This window comes from Megascapheus bottae, chromosome X, assembly GCF_031878675.1.
Source record: "Megascapheus bottae isolate mThoBot1 chromosome X, mThoBot2.hap1, whole genome shotgun sequence".
In the NCBI taxonomy this organism is placed as follows: Eukaryota; Metazoa; Chordata; class Mammalia; order Rodentia; family Geomyidae; genus Megascapheus; species Megascapheus bottae.
Genome location: NC_143547.1, coordinates 9,192,194 through 9,212,209, shown reverse-complemented (window position 1 = coordinate 9,212,209; position 20,016 = coordinate 9,192,194). Strand labels below are relative to the sequence as shown.

Here is a 20,016-nt window from a genome sequence, read left to right as displayed (position 1 = left end):
GTGGCTCAAGTGGTGGAGCTCTAGCCTTGAAAAAGCACAAGGACAGCACTCAGGTCCTGAGTTCAGGCAAAGAAAATACATCTGCTCATACTTTATAAATTGTACCTTTAAAAATGGTCTGACTTGGGCCAGGAGTTTGTCCTAGTGGTAGAGTGAATGCCTAGCATGCACGAAGACCCACCCAGGTTCGATTCCTCGATACCACATACATAGAAAAAGGCTGGAAGTGGAGCTGTAGCTCAAGTGGCAGAGTGCTAGCCTTGAGAAAAGCCCAGTGCTCAGGCACTGAGCTCAAGCCCAGGATTGGCAAAAAAATTTAAAAAAAGGTCTGGCTTAGGGTTGGGGGGTAGGAGGCCAATTGGTAGAGTACCTACCAAGTGAGTTCAATCCCCAGTACAGACAAAAATTTCAGAAACATTCAGAAACCTAATGAACTTCCAGTGATTAATGTGAAGGTCAAACAGGTGGTTTTGGGTATGCCTTACTTGGACAGCTTGGTTTCAGATTCCCAAATCCACTCCTTTTTACAACAGCTATGTAATTTTATCACATCAAACCAAGCTAGCATGAATGTGCAGATCAGCATGACTAGTAATAGGCAAGAACTAGAAGCAATATAAGAAAAGGTAGTGTGCCCATACCCTGTGGTTATTTGGCCATAAAAGAAACTGCCTAATGCCAGGAGCTCACACCAGTAATCCTAGCTATTCAAGACGCTGAGATCTAAGGATCATACTTGGAAGATAGCTGGGCAGAAAAGTCTTCATGAGATTCTCATGTCCAATTAATCACTCAAAAACTTGAGATGTACTGTGGCTCAAGTCGCAGAGCAATACTCATGAGCAATAAAGAGGCTAGGAAAAAAGTCCAGTCCTTGAGTTCAAGGCCCACACTGACCAAAAAAAAATTTAAGGGGCTGTGGGAATGTGGCTTAATGGTAGAGTGCTTGCCTATCATACATGAGGCCCTGGGTTTGATTCCTCAGTACCACCTAATAATAATAATAGTAATAATAATAATAATAATAATAATAATAATATAAAAAAAGAAACACAGTATCACTGGGTGCTGATAGCTGCTTGAACCCCTAGCTGAGATCTGAGAATCATTGTTCAAAGCCAGGCAAAGGAGGAAAGTCCATGAAACTTGTTTTTTGTTCAGTCATAGGATTTGAAATCAAGGCCTGGGCATTGTTCCAGAACTTTTGTGCTCAAGGCTAGCACTCTACTGCCTTAAGCCACAGCTCCACTTCCAATTTGGGAGGGATTAATTGGAGATAAAGAAAGTTTCATGGAACTTTCTACCCGGACTGGCTTGGAACCATGATCTTCAGTCACCAGCACTCTGCTTCGTGAGAGTTCAAGCCCCATGACAAAGAAAAAAAAAGCAAAATATTGATACATGCTACTACATGGATACCTGAAAACATGATGCTGAAAGAAATCACACTTCCGCACCCACACACACACCACAAATCCACAGAATGTATGTAATTCCACTCACATGAAATGGCCAGAAATGGTAAATTCAGAAACAGAAAACAGGCTACTCATTTTCAGAGCCAGGGACGAAAATAATTGGATGAGAAGAAACCAGAAAATGGAGAAGGGAAGGGACATAGGATTTCTCTCTGGAACAATGAAATGTTCAAAAGTTCACAAATCTATAAATTTACTGAAAACCACCAAACTGTGGGTAACATAGTTATTAATTTCATTCCACATGAAATCATAACTCTAAGATTCTCTCCTCAAAAACAATAAAACACTACAATCTAAACCTTCAGATTGCTGCTTACTCTATAGTAACCAGAGCTTCCCCCTCTCCCAGGTTCAGAGACAGGTGGAACACATATCAGATTAGGGGCTAGATGGTAGTGGGATGATCTTTACCATTCCTGCCCAACAGCACTAGCATGTGTCTAAGTGGCTGTGATAATGCACAGGCTCTCTCCCAGGCACTAGAGACATTGTTGAAAAGCTAATAGAGGCTCCCACTCAGCTTTCCTGCCACTAAGTGCTTGGAGTCATTTAATCACAGCAGTGAGGTATGGCTGCAAAATGCAGAAAAGAACAACTAAGAAAATGATTTGAAAGGCTTACTGTTAGAACATAGGTTCTGGTGTTCATAAAGAGGAGGAAACAAACCAGGAAAAACTTCCGAAAAAAAAAAGCAACAAGACTTACTGAAATGAAAATGAACAGCCAGGCCAACACTAACATAGAAATCATATCCAACCACTTTTCATGCAAATATGCATTAAGATAAGCCCAATGGGAAGGTTTATTGAGTATAACCACGATGACTATGTCTTAAAACTCACAATGCATTGTCACAGCAAAATGGGAATGCACTGCTAATTATTTCATGGCTCTGTCTTCCCCTAGCCAACAGAAGGGAAAGCAGTTAAAGTGGACATTTCCCAAGGACATGGAAGGGCCAGCATGTAGTCACCCTCCTTTAACCTCTACTGGTGGACAGGAGGAGCCCAGAGCTTGGCTTTAACACCGACTTAGGTTCTCCATGAGCCAATCCTCTTGTAATTTTAATTAAGGCTCATACAAAAGTAATTTATGACTCACAATCCTAAACCCTCCTTGGTTTTGAATCAAAATGATAAACATTGTTGCCATTCCTTCCCAATAGGACCATTTATTTTCTCAATAAGGTTAGAGTTTCAAAAGGAGAGACAAGACCAGTCCTTGATTTACCCTCACTATCTGTGCTTATCCAGGCACCAAGAGCCACATAGCATTTTGTTTGTTTGTTTGTTGTGCCAGTCCTGAGACTTGAGCCTTGAGTGGCAAATCCACTTCCAGCTTTTGGGGTAATTAATTGGAGATAAGAATCTCATGGACTTTTCTGCTTAGGCTAGCTTAGAACTGCCATCCCCACATTTCAGCCTCCTGAGTACCTAGGATTACAGGAATGAGCCCCGGGTGCTCAACCAGCATATTGTTAAAAGTCATCAAATGACCCAAACTATGTACTGTTCTCACCATTCTAATTTAACCCATGTGAAAGTCTAACCAAAATTTAGAAAATAACGCATTAAAAACAAGAGAGTTTGCTAAAGCCTTCCTTTTCTCACTTGGGGGTAAGGTAAATGATGTTATAAATCATGTCTGTGGTTTTCTACATTGAACAACTAGGTCATTTGACATCCCCTGGAAGAACTCACTCAAGCAGCATAAGGCATCCTACAACACAACATGGGCCCAAACATAAGGAATGTATCTTCAGAGAAGATAAAGAAGTGAACTCTGGCTAGAGGACAAAAACTTGATCAGGCCCCATAAAAAAGCCAGGCGGCAGAGTCGGGGCTGCAATGAACCTACAAACAAACAGGAAAGAGAAGGTAAATGAGTGAGGCTGGGTACAGAGCAATATAATGAAAGCCAGGAAGCTATCAAGAGGGAACGTGAATGTTTGAGGCTAAAGGACAGAAGATTTAAAAGAAGGCATCTGGAGCAGGTCAAATCCAGCTTTTCCTTTCAGGTTATCATAGTATCCTCAGTTCTCTTTGATGTTCAGGGAGGGTCCCCAGGCACCACCTCCCCTCACCCTCACCTCAGAGTGTCTGGTCTCAAGCTAGCCTACTGACAGACAAAAAAAATGACAATTCTCTTCATCTATATCCACAAGGGAGAAAAACTTCTTCTCCCTAAGTGGATCATGCAAGATTGCCATTTTTTTATGCAAGACAATGATTTTGATGACATGATAAATTATCTAGCTTTTTTCCCATTAACTTTAGGTTGACAGAACCCACTCCCTACCTACTGCTATTTGTGTTTCCATAAACAATTTAAGGGTTTGTCTGAGTGCATGAGCCAGACTGGTAATCAACAATGAAATAGCATTTACAACAGTTTGGACTTTACAAACTTTGCAATAGCAATAGCCACCTTTACATCAAAGCTGTTCCTTAAAATCCCCTCACCTTTCCCATTGTCTGTCCTTGCCAAAACCCTATCACATCTGGATCCCTCAGAACTGACCCCCAGGATTACACACAGGCTAGGGGGCATATGCAAGCATATGTCATGAAAAAGCCCAAGCAGTGCTTAGGCAGTGAATTCAAGCTCCAGTACTGGCAAAAATAAATAAATAAATGCCATGGGACTACAGCACAAAGATAAAAGACAAAGGACACAAGTCAAACCTGTCTAAACAAGGAGGGCCATGTGCTATGACAGATTCCAGATGACAAAAGGCCATGTGGAAAGCCTGAGAATCTGTACTTGAAATGTTTTCCAGATGGCTCACAACAAAACAACCAATATCACTGGGTTTTAAAGGTTGAATAGTAAACTTGTTTTGTAAAATGCCACAAAGGCTGTGCACTGGTGGTTTAGGCTTGTAATCCTAGCTACTCAGGAGTCTGAGATCTGAGAATATCAGTTCAAAGCCAGCCCAGACAAAAAAGTAGGTAAGACTGTTATCTCTACTAAACTACTAAAAAAGCTGAAAGTGGAGCTGTGGCTCATGTGGTAGAATACTTAAGCACAAAATCTCAGGGATAGCTAGGCCCACCGTGGCTCACACCTGTAATCCTAGCTACTCAGGAGACTGAGATCTGAGGATCAAGGTTCAAAGCCAGCCTGGGCACAAAAGGACCTGAGATTCTTATCTCCATTTAACCTCTAGAAAATGGGAAGTGGGGCTTGGCTCAAGGGGTAGCCTTCAGCTGAAGAGCTCAGGTTCAGCACCCAGGCCCAAAGTTCAAGCCCCATGATCCACCAAAAAAATAAAAATAAAACAAAACTCAAGGACAGCACCCAGGCTTTGAGTTTTAGCCCCAGAACTGGCAGCAAAAAAAAGGCCAGAAATGGGGCTATGGCTTAAGTAGTAAAGCATCAGCCTTGAGCAAAAAAAAAAAAAAAAGCCAAGCCAGAGCCTGAGGCTCTTAGTTCACATCCAAGTACCCCTGCACTCACACACAAAAATAATATTAAGCCAGGTGCTAGTGGGTCATGAATGAAATCCTAGCTATTCAGGAGGCTGAAATCTGAGGGTCATGGTTCAAAGCCAGCCTGAGCAGGAAAATCCATAAGTCTCTTATCTCCAATTAAACATCAACAGAGTGAGCCACTGGTGCCCAGCTAGGACTTCTGCTTTTTAAGGAATATGCAGAAGTCACGACAGTAACAACAAATGAAAACTTACTCACATTAGAACACAGGAGTATTTAAGAGTACCAGTCTCCATTTCAAAGTCTCAAATCATTTATCTGTACTTCTACACTAGGAACCAATAAAAACGCACAGGAGAGTAACTCAAGTAAAAGTACGAAAATGTAACAGAAATCAATGAAACTGAAAACATGAACTATTTTTAAAATGAAGCAATCGGGTAGATTTTTTTAAATGACTAATAAAATGTTTTAGGTATAGAGCGCTAACCAATGAGCAAAAGGGGCAAGTACCAAGTTCAAGTTCCAGTCTTGGACCTAAAAAAGGAAATACAATAAAATAATAAACTTAACAAGGTGGGAGGGGGAGAGACACATTGGCAACATTGGAAAAGCAAGAGCTATTGGTTATTGTTACAGACTCTACAGACACCAAGTGGATACGAAAATACCACAAACAACAGTACAAATTTGGCAACTTACAAATGAAATGGACCAATTCCTCTAACATCGCTAATAACCACAACCCAGCTAATATGAAACAGGGTAACTCAACAGCCCTAAAACTCAAGGAAATTGATTTTGCAATTTAAAACTGAAAAATAAAATCCAAATGTTTTTGCTGGTGAATTCTACCAAACATCTAAAGAATTAACAGCATTCTTCCACAAAAACAGCAGAGGCCTCCCAGTTTTACAAAACAGCATCATAAACCAAAAGCAAGAGAAGATAGTCTAAGAAGAAATGTACAGTCCAAATTCCCGCATGAATACAGACACAAAATCTTAACCAAATAGGACTCAATAATAAAGAAAAATACATACCATGACCAAGTAAAATTTACTCCAGGTACACAAGGCTAGCTCAAAAAAAAAAATTTTAATTTGATCCACTTCATTAAAAGGCTAAAGAAAAATCACATGATCATATTAAATAAAGCCAAAAAAAGTATATGCTAAAATTCAATATCCATTCAAGATAAGAGACACAGGCTAGGTGCCGATGGCACCCACATGTAATCCTAACTACTCAGGAGGCTGAGAGCAGAAGTACATGATTCAAAGCCAGCAGGAGCAGAAGTTCTTGGGATTCTTATCTTCTATTACTTACACACACACACACACACACACACACACACACACACACACACTAGAAGTTAAGCTATGGCACAAGTGATAAAGCACTAGCCTTGAACACAGGCCCAGAGTTAAAGCCCCAAGACAAGCAAAAAATAATAAGAAGAATTTTAATTAAAAAATAGACATAAAGGGCCAGGAGCACAGCCTAGTGGTAGAGTGCTCCCCTAGCATACACTAAGCCCTGGTTTTGATTCCTTGGTACCACATACACCAAGAAAGCCAGAAGTGGTGCTGTGGCTTAAGGGATAGAGTAGTAGACCTGAGTGAAATGTGTCCAAAGACAGTGCCCAGGCCCCGAGTTCAAGTCCCAGGACCGGCAAAAAAATAGACATAAATAAAATTATGTTTTAATAGTTTGGGAGTAGCATTAAACCAAGCCTTCAATTCACAAGCTTTCCCATTATTTTCCACTTCTTTTGCCAACCAAACTTTCCAACTGTTTCAGGAGTTAAATTCATACTTCTTTTAACTAGGGCATCTTTGGCCACTGGCACAATCTCAAAGCATTCTGTCTTTAAGTATTACAATTAGTGTTAAGCATTTTATGTATCATTTGACACCTTTCCACACATATTATTGGCCATCCTACCTAAAAACACAGTGTGTGGGATTTTTTTTTCTATCATTAGCACCTTCCCAGGGAGAGAGAAATGAAGGTGAATGTGTCAGCTCAGGGATCTAAGCATATGCAATTCCTTTCTATCCACTCCTTTCAGTGTTAGGCTTAGTACTTAAAGTACTTGTTACATGTATTGCCACTAACTCAGTAGTCTGTACTGGAATACAGACTACAATACTAGCACAATAAATTTCAGGCCCATCACACCTTAAGGCAGTAGAGTTGTTTTTGTTGGAGTCTGGAAAAGTGCAGGGCTGTAAGGGCTTAAAAGAGCATTTGTGCATGGTTTACATACTTGGTTTATATATTCAGTTGAGGAGGTTTCCTTGCTTTTCAAAAGCACTGGGCCTGTAATTAAACTCCCATGAAATGGTGGTTGGAGTCACAAGGCACACCAGCAGGCTTGGGTTACAACTGCAGTAAAATGGTGGATTAAAAATGTGTGGAAGGCCTGGGAACATGGCTTAGTGGTAGAATGCCTGCCTAGCATGAAAGAAGCCCTGGGTTCCATTCCTCAGTACCACATACATGGAAAAAGGCCAGAAGGAGTGCTATGGCTCAAGTGGTAGAGCGCTGGCCTTGAGAAAACCCAAGGACAGTGCTCAGGCCCCAAGTTCAAGCCCCAGGACTGGCAAAAAAAATTAAGGCATGGAATAACTAATGACTCTGCAAAACCAAACTCTGTAGTGGCCTTATTGAACACATTTTTATATAGACAAGCACAATCTAGTAATTCTTACATGTTTTTGGATACAAGTTCTTACTATATAACCTAGTCAAGCCTCAAACTCTCCATCCTCCTGTCTCAGCTTCTGGAATGGCTGGTATGAGATGTGCCACCCCATAACACTCCAGTAATTTCTATAATTAATCCCTAACCTCCAAAGTGTTCTTAAAATTGAGTTCAACTGCTGCAATTTAATGATACAGCTCAGTAATTCCAAATCTTCCAGATACTAAGTTCAAAGCCTAAAGCTCTTTCAAAGCTCCTAAAGGCCACAGCACTTCAATCTCCATCTCCTAAGAAGCAAGCTAAGGCTCGCAGCTGCCAATTCAAATACAATCAACTTAATGGTATACAGAAAGGATAAGAAGTTTCCTCCCAAGCAAAACCAAACCAGCTTTCTCGCCTCAAGAAAACAAAACAAAAGAACACAGGACTAATTGTCTACCAGTTATTGAACTGGAATCAGCCCTCCTGAATGTTTCACACAGGCCTTCAAGCTTCCCTGTAAACGCATCACTTCACTGTTAAGCATCTCTCTCCCCTTAGTGAGGGTAGGGGGGGGGTGTTAATAGCTAAGCCTTGCTTAACTCAATCAATTTGTTCAACAGTTTCCTTCTCATGCCATTTAAATCAAAAATTACCCAGTAACAATTGGAACAGGTTGTTTATACAAGATACTTTTATAAAATAGGCTATCCCTACTGGCATAAAACAATGGACACTATCCATGTACCACAATTTATATAGTTTGAACAGTTGTGCTTTTTAATGGCAAGCTCACAGAACAAATTCCAGCATAAGATTATTCTGTCTGGAGAAAATCATAATCAGTGCAATTGAGAAGCATGATCAGGCCTGGCTCATGCCTCTAATCCTATCTATGCAGGAGGATGAGAGCTGAGGATTGCAGTTCAAAGCCAACTCAGGTAGGAAAGTTTGTGAGATTCTTATCTCCAATTAACCACTAAAAAAGCTACAAATGAGCTATACCTCAAATGGTAGAATGCTAGACTTGAGCAAAAGAAGGTCATGGATAGCCCCCAGGCCCATTAGTTTAAGCCCCAAGAGCAACACAGGCACAGACACATGAACATACACACAGGCACATTTTCAAACCCAATTAACATAGGATAGAAAAAGAAGCTTTTAATTAATTTTATTTTATTGTTAGGATGATGTACGGAGGGTTAAAGTTACATTCATCAGATAGTGGGTACATTTTGAAACTTGTTACCCCTTCCCATGTTTTTCTCCCACTTTCCCTTCCCCCCACCCCTCCCACTCATCTTGCTTTTCCCTTACCTTCTCATTTTCAAATATACAAATAAACGTGTGTGCAATATACCAAATAACAAAGTCAGATACAGAAATAACGTGAGAAAAACCTTAAAGGGGAAAAAAAGACTTGGAAAAGATATTATTAAGTGAAGTAAGCCAGACCCACAGAAACATAGGCTTCATCATTTCCCTCATTTGTAACAATTAGTATATGTTTAGGATAATAGCTCAAAAACATATGCATATATCCATATAGGATGAAGCTAAGTGAAATGAACTCCAAGATATGTAAACAAGAAAAAGAAATCTTCTCCAACGCAGTCAATTGTGGCCATTAAAAAGCAAGGAACAAAACTGAAAAACTTATTCAGGTTTATGTTGCAAGAAGAGGAAGAACTGGGTAGAGATGGATCTAGTATGTACTTATATGAAGTTTAGACTTAACTCATAAGGTAATGGGAACCCTTGGGAAGCTTTTAATATGAGATTAGGGTAGACTGGGTATATGGCTTAGTGGTAGCTCGCTTGCCTAGAATGCATAAGGCCCTGGATCAATTCCTCAGTACCACATAAACAAAAAATAAATCAAATGAGTTTAAGAGATCATGGGATTCTGTGAATCCAAGGATTCAGCCCTTACTTCTCCAAAAATGGTGTTATATAGTGACATTGTAGACAACAAATATAGCCAAAAACCAGGTGAACAATCTAAACAACTGAAAAGATGACTAGTGTTTGGGGGCAAAGTTGATGTTTCAAACATTTGTGATATTCTGTGGCTTATTTTTGTGTGTGTGACTGTCCAGGGGGTGAAGTCAGGTCCTGGCACTGTCCCTAAGCTTCTCCTGTGCAAGCGCTCTACCATTTGAGACACAGCTTCACTTCTAGCAGTTTGGTAATTATTGGAACTAGGAGTCTCACAGACTTTCCTGATTTGGCTGGTTTTGATCTGGGATCCTTAGGTCTGAATCTCCTGAACAGCTAGGATTACCGGTATGTGAGTCATCCAGTGCCTGCCAGTTTTGTGGTTGCTTTGTTTTTATGAAGGACCAATTAGAGTGGTCCCTCACAGGTTTAATAGCATCAGAATTAGTGTAAGAAAGATATTCTAAATGCAAATTTCAGAAACTCAAGCTCCTACACCCTGACAGATTCTATCTAGATTCAATGCAGATTGCCCTAGTTTGCATTCAATTCCCGCCCCTCCCCCCAAGGAGTTCCAAAGAGCAGAGATAGGTAGACTCCATAGAAAGGGCTACAGCACACATTAGTAGAACAAAGAGAAACAGAATTTAATGAAAGAGGGAATGAGAATGCTAAAGAAGCCCTCTTCTTTAGGACAAGAAAAGTGCTAAATGCAATCAAAACTTGACTTTAAAACTGCCAGGCACCCAAGGCTCATCCCTGTAATCCTAGCTATTCAGGAAACAGACCTGGAGAACAGCAGGGAAAAACTAGCTAAAAGGCTGGGCAGAAGGTGTCACTCAACTGTTAAAAGTACCAGCCACAGCCATTTTTGTCTTCAAGGCAGGAAAAGGTGAAGTCCCACCTCCCAGGTGAAGGGCGTGTCTGGATTCCTAGAGGCATGGGAGGGGACTTGAGACAATAGGTTACTGGACCAGCCAGTCCAGTATCTTGAACTTGGGAGAGTCTCAGTTTCCTGTGACCCTGAACCCGGAACTATTTAATCTCACACTACCTCAGGTACCATTATACCATGCCTCTTGTCTCTATTTCCTGTCCCTCTTCTGGTCATCATGGCATCCTACTCCAGTGATCCATTGGTTGATCTGGTTTGTTAGTATTGTTTTGTCTGCTCTCTGTTTCCAAACACTGTTAAGTGTATTAGAGGGGTTGCAGGTCTTTGAGACCCAAGTTCACCTCCAGGCAGCAGCTTTCAAATAAAGACTTCCAATTCGACCGCTAAAAAAAATAATAAATAAGTGCCAGCCATAAACGTACAAGCCCAGCAAATATGATTCCCTGAGTAGAGTCCCTGGTAATAAGGCCTTCTTTATATTTTAAATGAGAGAGAGAAGAGATAACACTGTCTAAAAAGAAATGCACTTGGAATTGGCACTGTGGCTTAAGAGGTAGAACCCTAACCTTGATCTGAAGAGCTCAGGGAAAATGCCCAGGCCCAGAGTTCAAGCCCCATGACCAACAAAAGAAAGAAAGAAAGAAAGAAAGAAAGAAAGAAAGAAAGAAAGAAAGAAAGAAAGAAAGAAAGAAAGAAATTCATTGCCCAACTTACATTAACTGTAAACCCTCTCAGTACATGACCTTTATGATAACAATAAAAATGCCTAAGCCCTGAGGCTCAAGCCCCAGAACTGGCCAAAAAAGAAAGTAGAAGACTGCACATCTGGTATAGTTGCACCTGTAATTTCAGCATTTGGAAGGACAGTAAAGAAGGATCACCAGGGTTTTGGTTTTTGTTTTGCCAGACCTGGGGCTGGGCAATGTCCTTGGGCTTTCTCAAGGGTTAGTGAGTGACAGCACCACTTCTGGCTTTTTCTGAGTATGTGGTTCTGAGGAGTCAATCCCTGGTTTCATGCATGTTAGGCAAGCACTCTACCACTAGGCTAAACTCTTAGCCCCATTCACCTCTAGTTTTTGAGTGTTTCATTGGAGATAAGAGTCTCACAGACTTTCCTGCCAAGGCTGGTTTGAACCACAATCTTCATACCTCAGTCTCTTGAGGAGCTAGGATTACAGACATGAGCAGCTAAACTCATTCATAAGGAATCTCTGAGGCAAACTGCCCAGCCCAAACACACACAAAATTAAACAACCATCCCATTAAAAGATGGGCCAAAAAGACTTAAAGAGTCTTCTCTTAAAATATTTTTTCAGTGAAAAAAAAAGTTGATCAGTAGAGCTCAGGGACAGTGCCCAGGCCAAATTCAAGCCCCATGACCCCCCCAAAAAAGTTGAAAAAAAAGTTGGAAAAAAAAATCGCAGAGCCAGTTTATTATCTTTAAAATAGCAACAAGACCTACCACAGACCCAGTAGCAATTAATAAATAGCCAATTGTAGCCAGTCGTATGTTTTCAATGACATAGAGGAATCAGGAAGGTTTGCATAGTAACTACTCCTAAGAGAAACACAATATACACAATGGGAAGTCCCAGCTCTCTCCTTCCAGATTAGGGTCCAAATTCAGAATCCAATGACTCTCAAGGGACCAATAGATCCAATTCAAGAGGCTTATGAACTTGGGTGGGACCATATATTATCAACTACTCCTAGGTCATTATCACCAATGAAATCAGATATATATATATATATATATATATACATTTTTTTTAAATCTGAGGCCTGCACTCAAACTCAGTGATGCTTTTGCTCACTGGCTAGTGCTCTACCAACTGAGCTATGCCTCCAACTCCAAATCACAGCTCTTCATCCTATACATCAGGATTAAAATACTGATTTGGGTCAATTCTCCATTAAACTCATGTAAGTTGTTAGCACTACTGCTACCTCTTGTTACTTCATGTGTTAATGAAGAAGCACATGTTACTTTGATGCGGGATCTTACTCTTAAACTTGTATTTAAGTAACTGTGAAACTATGAATTTCAAATACTGTCATCCAGATACCAGTGGCTAGTGCCTATAATCCTAGCTACTCAGGAGGCTGAAATCTGAGAATCTTCAGTTTGAAACCAGCCTGAGCAGGTAAGTCCATAAGACTTTTACCTCCAGTTAACCACCCAAAAGCCAGAAGTGGAGCAAACAGAAGTGATAGAATGCTAGCCTTGAGCAAAAAAGAAAGAAAAAATAGAGGGGGGAGGAAGGGAAAAGGAAAGGAAAAAAAGGAAGGAAGGGATGGCCTGTGAGGTGGTGCACCCCTGTAATCCTAGCTACTCAGGAAGCTGAAATCAAAACCAGCCTGGGCAATAAAGTCCATAAGACTCTTAACTCCAATTAACCACTGGAAAACCAAAAGTGGGGCTATGGCTCAAGGGGTAGGGCAGTAGCCTTGAGTTGAAGAGCTTAGGGACAATGTCCAGGCCGAGACCCAGGGGTAGGGTGGTAGCCTTGAGATGAAGAGCTCAGGTACAGCGCCCCATGACCCACAAGAAAAAAAAAAGGAAGGGAGACTGAGAGAGACAAACAGAAAGATGGGAGGGAACAGGAAGGTGAAAATGAGGGAGAAAATAACACTTCAAAAAGAAATGTACACGCTCTTACCTCTACATCACCTTTACAATAACATTTAAAAACAAAACAAAAACAGGGAAAGAAAGAAAAAAGGAAAGAGAAAGAAAGAGGGATACATTTTTAATCACATCATAGAACCACAGTATTAGGAAAGATTACTGACAATAGGGGGAAAATACTTGAATCCAGGCTCCACAGGCATTTGACTCACCCTTGAGTCACTTCCAAAACTCACATGCCAAGAGTAATGCCTTTTGACTCATTATCACCAATTAAAATAAATGTTTTCAGAGACCTCACACATAGATTTCTTACTAAGTATCCCTTTTATTGAAAATGAAAGGCATTTAAAAGATTCCAATCTAGAGAGATCTCTTATTCCCAACTGTGAATTTAGAAGAGGATGGCTGCTTCACCTCAAATGAAATGACCATAGTGATGAAACATCAGTTCTTCCAGAACATATTGTAAGGACTCAAGGGCCCATACAGCCCTACATGCTCATGCCTTTACCAAAGCTGTATCTTCAGTTAATAATACACTAGGAATTAAAATATTCAGTAAAATAGTCATTAACATATTAATTGAATATTAAATATTATTGTTTGATTTTTCCCTCCTAAGACTCTTCTATCCTGCTTTATATGCACACTCAACAAAATCATATATCCTCAATATTTATTTGTTTATTTATTTTGCCAGTCATGGAGCTTGAACTCAGGGCCAGGGAGCTGTCCCTGAGCTGTTTTGCTCAAAGCTAGCACTACACTACTTAGAACCACAGCTCCACTTCCGGTTTTTGAACAGTTAATTGAAGACAGAGTCTCCTGAGGAGTTTTCTGCCCAGGCTGGCTTTGAACCATAAGCCTCCAGATCTCAGATCTCCTCCTCCTGAGTAGCTAGGATTATAGGTGTAAGTCACCCGTTCCTGGAATCCTCAGTCTTTTTTACCTTACTTTCTTTGCACGAGTGCATTTAGATGCCTGATTCACATCTTTCCAACAGAGAATCTGACAGTTTTTCCTCCTGCCCTCCAAATTGAGTATCCATGGGTTCTCTTTTTGGAGCAGTGTAAGCCCCAAAAGGTGAAATTTTTCTTGCATGCTAAATCTCTCTAGCATGTTTAGTGAAATGTTCCCCCTCTTGTAGAATAGCATGGCAGAGGCAGCCCACTGGAGCCAGCACAGCAGGAGGCAGGTTTAAGGCTTCTAGGAAAGGAGAAAAGGAAGTATTGCTAGAATCTTCCCGGCCCATGCTGAGATCACTCTCAAGTCTAGAAGAAATGTATGCTGGATAAATAGAGCCGAATGTTCCCATGGTGCTTACCCCAGGGATACTTCCCAGACTCACCCCTTACCAGCTAGGTACCATTTCTCCAACAAGCCTCACTCTCCTCACCAATAAACAGAGCATGATAAAGCTGTAAAGTTGACAAGGCAATTCTCAACAAAGCACTCACAATCTTATACTCCCCACTCCAACTCCACCACCCAAACACTATTTCATCTCCACATTCTTTCCAGCAGTCTCCTTTCACCCTCACCTAAGAATTGTGATAACTTGAGAAGGTGTTGGTAGCTCAGAGCTATAATCCTAGCTACTCAAAGATGCTGAGATCTTCAGATCTCAGCTAGAAATTAGTCTGGGCAGACAAATCCTTCATGCTCTTATCTCCAATTAAACAGCAAAAACATCACAGAAGGAGGTAAAATACCAGGCTAGATTGAAAAAACTAAAGGAGAGCAGGGCATGGGTGGCTCATGCCTGTAAACACTAGCTACTCAAGAAGTTGGTATCAGAAGACCAAGGTTCAAAGCCAGCCCAGGCAGAGAGCCCCCATGAGTCGTGTATCTCCAATTAACTACTCAAAAAAAGCGAGGAAGCCGAACTGTGTCTCAAGTGGTAGAGTGCTAGCCTTGAACACAAAGAAGCTAAGGGACAGGGCCCAGGCCAAATTCAAGCCCCATAAACAACAAAAAAGCTAAGGGAGGGTGTCCAAACCCTCATTTAGTTCAACTCCCAGTACCAGTGTAGAAACTAACCCAGGCACTGGAGGTTCTTGCTTGCAATCCTAGCTGCTCAGGAGACTGAGATCTAAGGATTGTGGCTGAAGGCCAGCCTGAAAGGCATCCCCTAAAGACTATCTCAAAATCAGGAGAATGCTAAATTGAAGACATAGTTCAAGTGGTAGCGCACCAGGCACATGTGAGAAAAGGCATAGGCAGAGGGACCTAAGGGACAGAGTTCAAGTCCTAGTATCACCATCCTGGGGGGGGGAGACTGGGAACTAACTACAAGATACCTTTTCTCTAAATTACTTTTTAATGCCAGGACTGACTGAGACTGGAACTCAGGGCCTTAAGCTTTTTCCCCTCAAGACTGGTAATCTACCATTTGAACCACACCTTCACTTCCGGTTCTTTGCTAATTAGCTGGAGATGGGAGTCTGTAGGACTTGTCTGCCTTAGGCTGGCTAACATAATCCTTGGATCTCAGACCCCTCCTTAATAGCTAGGGAATCTGAGACCGGTTTTCAAGTCATTCCTAACTACTCACACTTGAGTTGCCTAACAATTCTCATAGTTTGCTGTTCCCATTCCTATGGCTTATGAGTGTGCACTTTTTGCTTTTTTTCCCCCCAAATAGAAAAGATGCCCAGAAAAGCCTTAATATCAAAGATCATATACATTGCCAGAGGAAAGGAAGGAATCGAAATCCAAGGTTTGCTTATAATTCTCTGTCTTTTCTTTATTAATCTTGTGCCTTCAAAGGTCCTTTGGATTTTGGAGGAGAAAATGCAGAGTCGTCAAGCTTAGAAATAAAGTGGATTTTATACAGTAACGGAAAAAGATGATTTTCATATAAGTGGAGAAAACAGTGAAAATCCTAGGTATGAGTAATGAATCTATGCATGGGGCGGGAATTGCAACCGACACAGGTTTAAAGGCCACCAGAAAAACAATTGGCAAATCCTATCCCTCCCGCCCCCAGCGTCCGCCCACGCTAGAGGCGCCCAAGTACAGAAAGAAGCCTGCAAAGCCCCCCTCCTCTTCAAAATCCCTGTGCACTTTCCACTTGCCCCAGCTTTCTGTGGTGTGGCCGGCTGTCTTCTGAGCCTCCCCTCATAATTCCCGCGCCCAGAACTCATCCCACTCCAACCTTAGTAATAATAATCGTTTCCTTTATCCGTTCCCCCCCACCCCTTTCCGGGGGCTCGAGCTCTTAGGCAGTAAGCTAAGAAGCTTCGCAAGCGCTATGCTGGGGTGCTTCTTTTCTCCAGCCAGAGCTCCCCACGAGGGAAAATCCCCGCCCCCCCGAAAGGGAAATTTACCCGCCTGTAAGCACAGGAAAAGGTGGCGCGGGCAACCCAGCTTCAAGCCGTGCACACCCCCAGCTCGGGGGCCACCGTTGCGGGGGTCACACCTCGCTCTCCACACTGCACCCCTGCTCCATGGGGGGAAGGGAGGGGAGAGAAGAGGTCCACCCTTGCCCAGAGGCCTGAAAGGGATCCCACTCCCTCTCCCCCCCCCCCGCCCCGCCACCCCGCGACCAGTCTTAGGGCAGCAGGGAGGGCTCAGGGAACAGCAAGTCCGCGTGGACCGATAGCCCAGGCCCAGAAGGGCGGTGCGCCTAGCGAACACAGACGGGGCCCCTCCAGGCCCCGCATTGCGGCTAGGACCGAGCACCGGGTGAAGCCAGGCGCGGCATGAGCAGCCGGGCCTCCGCCCGTTGCCGGTGCACGAGGCGCCGAAGCATGCCCGGAGCAGCAGCAGCAGCCCAGGAGACACAGGCGCCGCGCGGTCGCCCGCATTGTTTAGCCTGCCGCGCGCGCCCCGCCTGGCCCTGGCCCCAGCCCTGGCCCCAACCCCAGCCTCAGCCAGCCTAGTAGCGGGGGTAGCTGGGCAGGTGGTGGCCGAGCACCCTTTTACCTTTGGCGCTGAGCATGAAGTCGAGCGTGCTGTGCCGTGCTGCTGCCATAGTGAGGAGAGGCCCTGTGCCATGCCTGGGGGAGGCGGCCGCAGGAGACTGGGGGGCCGCACGGCGTGTCAGGCTGCGGCCGGCGGGGAGTGCTCGGCGCCGGGGGAGGCCAGGAGTAGGAGATGGGCGTGGCCGCGGGAGCGACCCAGAGAGCGGGGGCGGGGCCAGCGCGCCCCTGGGGAGGGAGCGAGAAGCAGAGACGCCTCCAGCCCCCGAACTTGGAGAGCTTGGGTGTGAGGCCTCCACTAATGGTGGAAACGTGGGCGCTATGCTCCCCAGTATGCGTCACTAGAGGCCGCGCCCTGTGCTGAGGCTCCTGGTGGGCTCTCCCGCCATCCCTTCGGTCACCTTAGCTTTAAACAGCGCTGCGCAGACTTCCGGGGAGCCCACCTCTTATATTTCCCCCATATACCTTCATCACCATCCCCAAGATTCTTCTTTTTGTCCTAGGCAAGAAAATAGAATGTCAGCACAGCGAAAATGCCCGTGAAGTCCAAAAGTAAAACAGCGTTTTCTTCTTTCTTGAATATGCTACGGTAAGAATCAATTGGGATTCTTATTGCCACTGTTATTAGTAAATGCCTTGCTTTGCATTTGTGGGCAGAACAGAATTCTTGCACATTTAAGTAATCTGCCTTTGCCCACAAAATAGGAAGCGAGGCAAAAAAAAAAAAAAGAAAGAAAGAAAAAAGACAAAGAGAGGATAACATTGTTGCTAACTTTAAATTGAGAATTTACAATTTTGCAAGCTCTTCTAGGGCCCCTTGTCCACGTCGAGTGTTTCACACCACCTTCTGTGGTGGCTTTATTCTTTTTACTTTAGGTCTGTGGCTAGTACGCCACAAGAGTAGACAGCTGAAATGTCTGTGGGCTAGAACCCTACTTTGTGGCACTAACAAAAACCCTGGGCAAATGCTTCCATCATTCTGCAGACTGCTCTATGGTTCTCCATGACCAGAATTGCTGCAATAAGTACACATTTAGTTCACTTCAACAGTAGGAAGAACCCAGATATTTTACTCAGCGTATCCCATACACCTCTCACAGTCCCTAATGGCAACTTTGTTGATTCTTTAACTGTCTTACAATAACCCAACACTATGCATACAACCCAATAAATACTAACCATTGTCAGGAGCCACCACAAAATAGACAAAGAAGGACTCTTACCTGGGGTTTGAACTCAGGGCCGGGGCACTGTCCCTGAGCTTCTTTTACTCAGGGGTAGCACTCTACCACTTGAGCCACAGCTCCATTTCTGGCTTTTTCTGTTTATGTAGCACTGAGGAATCAAACCCAGGGCTTTGTGCATGCTAGGCAAGCACTCTACCACTGAGCCACATTCCCAGTCCTTTAAACACTTTGAGAGAATAAATTCTATTTTTAGCTACCGAGTTTGTAGAAATCTGTTATGGTAAATATCATCTGTATGTGCAGCATTGAATTGCTTTGTCCTCTTTCTTTGCTACAGCAAATATGGAGGCTTCCTATTGAAATGGCAGAGTGAGAAGGAAGTAAGTCAGTGAGTCACAGAATAGAGACCAGTGAGACTGAAGTGTTAAATATGCCAGCAATTGTATTACTATGAGTGAGAAATAAAGCTTTCTAATGTTAAAAAAAAAAACCCAACACATGGCTCTCAGCTATAATCCTAGCTGCTTCTTCCTGTGATATTTTCCAGTTCTAGTTGTTCCTCTAGACTCAGGTCACTGGAATGAAGTGGTTCTTTTTCCTGTATGTAACCAGAAATCCAGAATATGAAAGGATACCTCTCCAAAATCTGTACTGCTGTGAGTCACATATCTACACTTGGTTTCATTATGTCTGACTTTTTAAAGTTTTAAAATTATTATTTTTCTGTTTGTGTGGTACTGAGGAATTGAACCCAGGGCTTCATGCATGCTAGGGACGCACTCTACCACAAAGCCACATTTCCAGTCCCAAGACTTTATTTTTTAACATTGAGTTCATTGTTATTTTGCAGCAGACCTGAAAATTAAGTAACTGAGCTGAGCACTAGTAGTTCACAACTGTAATCCTAATGGCTCAAGAGGCTGAGATCTGAGAATCGTGATTAAAACAAGTGGAGGCAGGAAAGTAAATGATTCTCTAATCTCCACTTAACCACCAGAACTATAGTTGTGGCTCAAGTGGTATAACACTACTGTTCAGCACAAAAGATCAGAGACAACACCCAGGTCCCCAATTTTTTTTGGTGGGGGGTTGCAGACTTTTATTTTCAGAATCTACAACAGTTAGCTAAACAATGTTGAGATGGTACAAAATAAGTCTCCTTTTGATAGGCACTGAGCAGAAATCCTACAAAACAGATGGGACCAGATTTTCAGGGTCCCTGTTCGGGCGCCAGTTGCCGGGGCCAGCCGGCAGCAAACCAGGGTTCGCAGATTGGGATTCCTGAAATAGGGGCAAGGACTAGGAAAAATTAAAAGAGAGACAAACAGATGGAGTTCGGGAGGACTACAGCCCAAGTCAGCAGTCCAAGAAGGCTGTGAGCTCCAGACTGCCGCCTGTTTATTTTAAGTTCCGACCTTAAATACTCTTAAAACTAGGGAACTGCCAGAGGCTACATTCATACAAAATAGTAAACAAGTCACATATAGGATAAATGAGAAAGGATTAACATTGCTTAAAGTTATCCTGATAAGAACTGATTGACATTGCTTAAAGTTATCCTGATAAGAACTGATTGACATTGCTTAAAGTTATCCTGAGAAGAGTTACTTCCTTGTGTATACAGTTGTGTAGGTCCAAGGTGAGGTCCAAGGTCATTGACCCCACAGTCGGTCCCCAACAGTATCTTGATGTCTGTGGAAGAGGTTTCATCCCATACCCACAATTCCCATATTGTTTTCCAAATAATGCAAATCAAACCCATTAACACAGCCAACTAGCCATTTTCAGTATTACTGATTTCTTCCCCAATCCCAGAGCAGGAAGAGGGGAAACGGGG

The 20,016-nt window shown here is 42.8% G+C and overlaps 1 protein-coding gene across 1 annotated transcript in view; it reads right to left on the bottom strand.

Annotated features, from left to right (window-relative positions):
* Sms (spermine synthase) overlaps positions 1-17,304 on the bottom strand; it is a 56,784-nt gene extending 39,480 nt beyond the window's left edge. Inside the window, exon 1 of the mRNA XM_090326210.1 lies at positions 16,997-17,304. Within this exon, the coding sequence (XP_090182336.1) occupies positions 16,997-17,045 (49 nt within the window). The 5' untranslated portion in view covers positions 17,046-17,304. The remainder of the gene's footprint in view (positions 1-16,996) is intronic.
* Between the last annotated feature and the right edge of the window lie 2,712 nt (positions 17,305-20,016).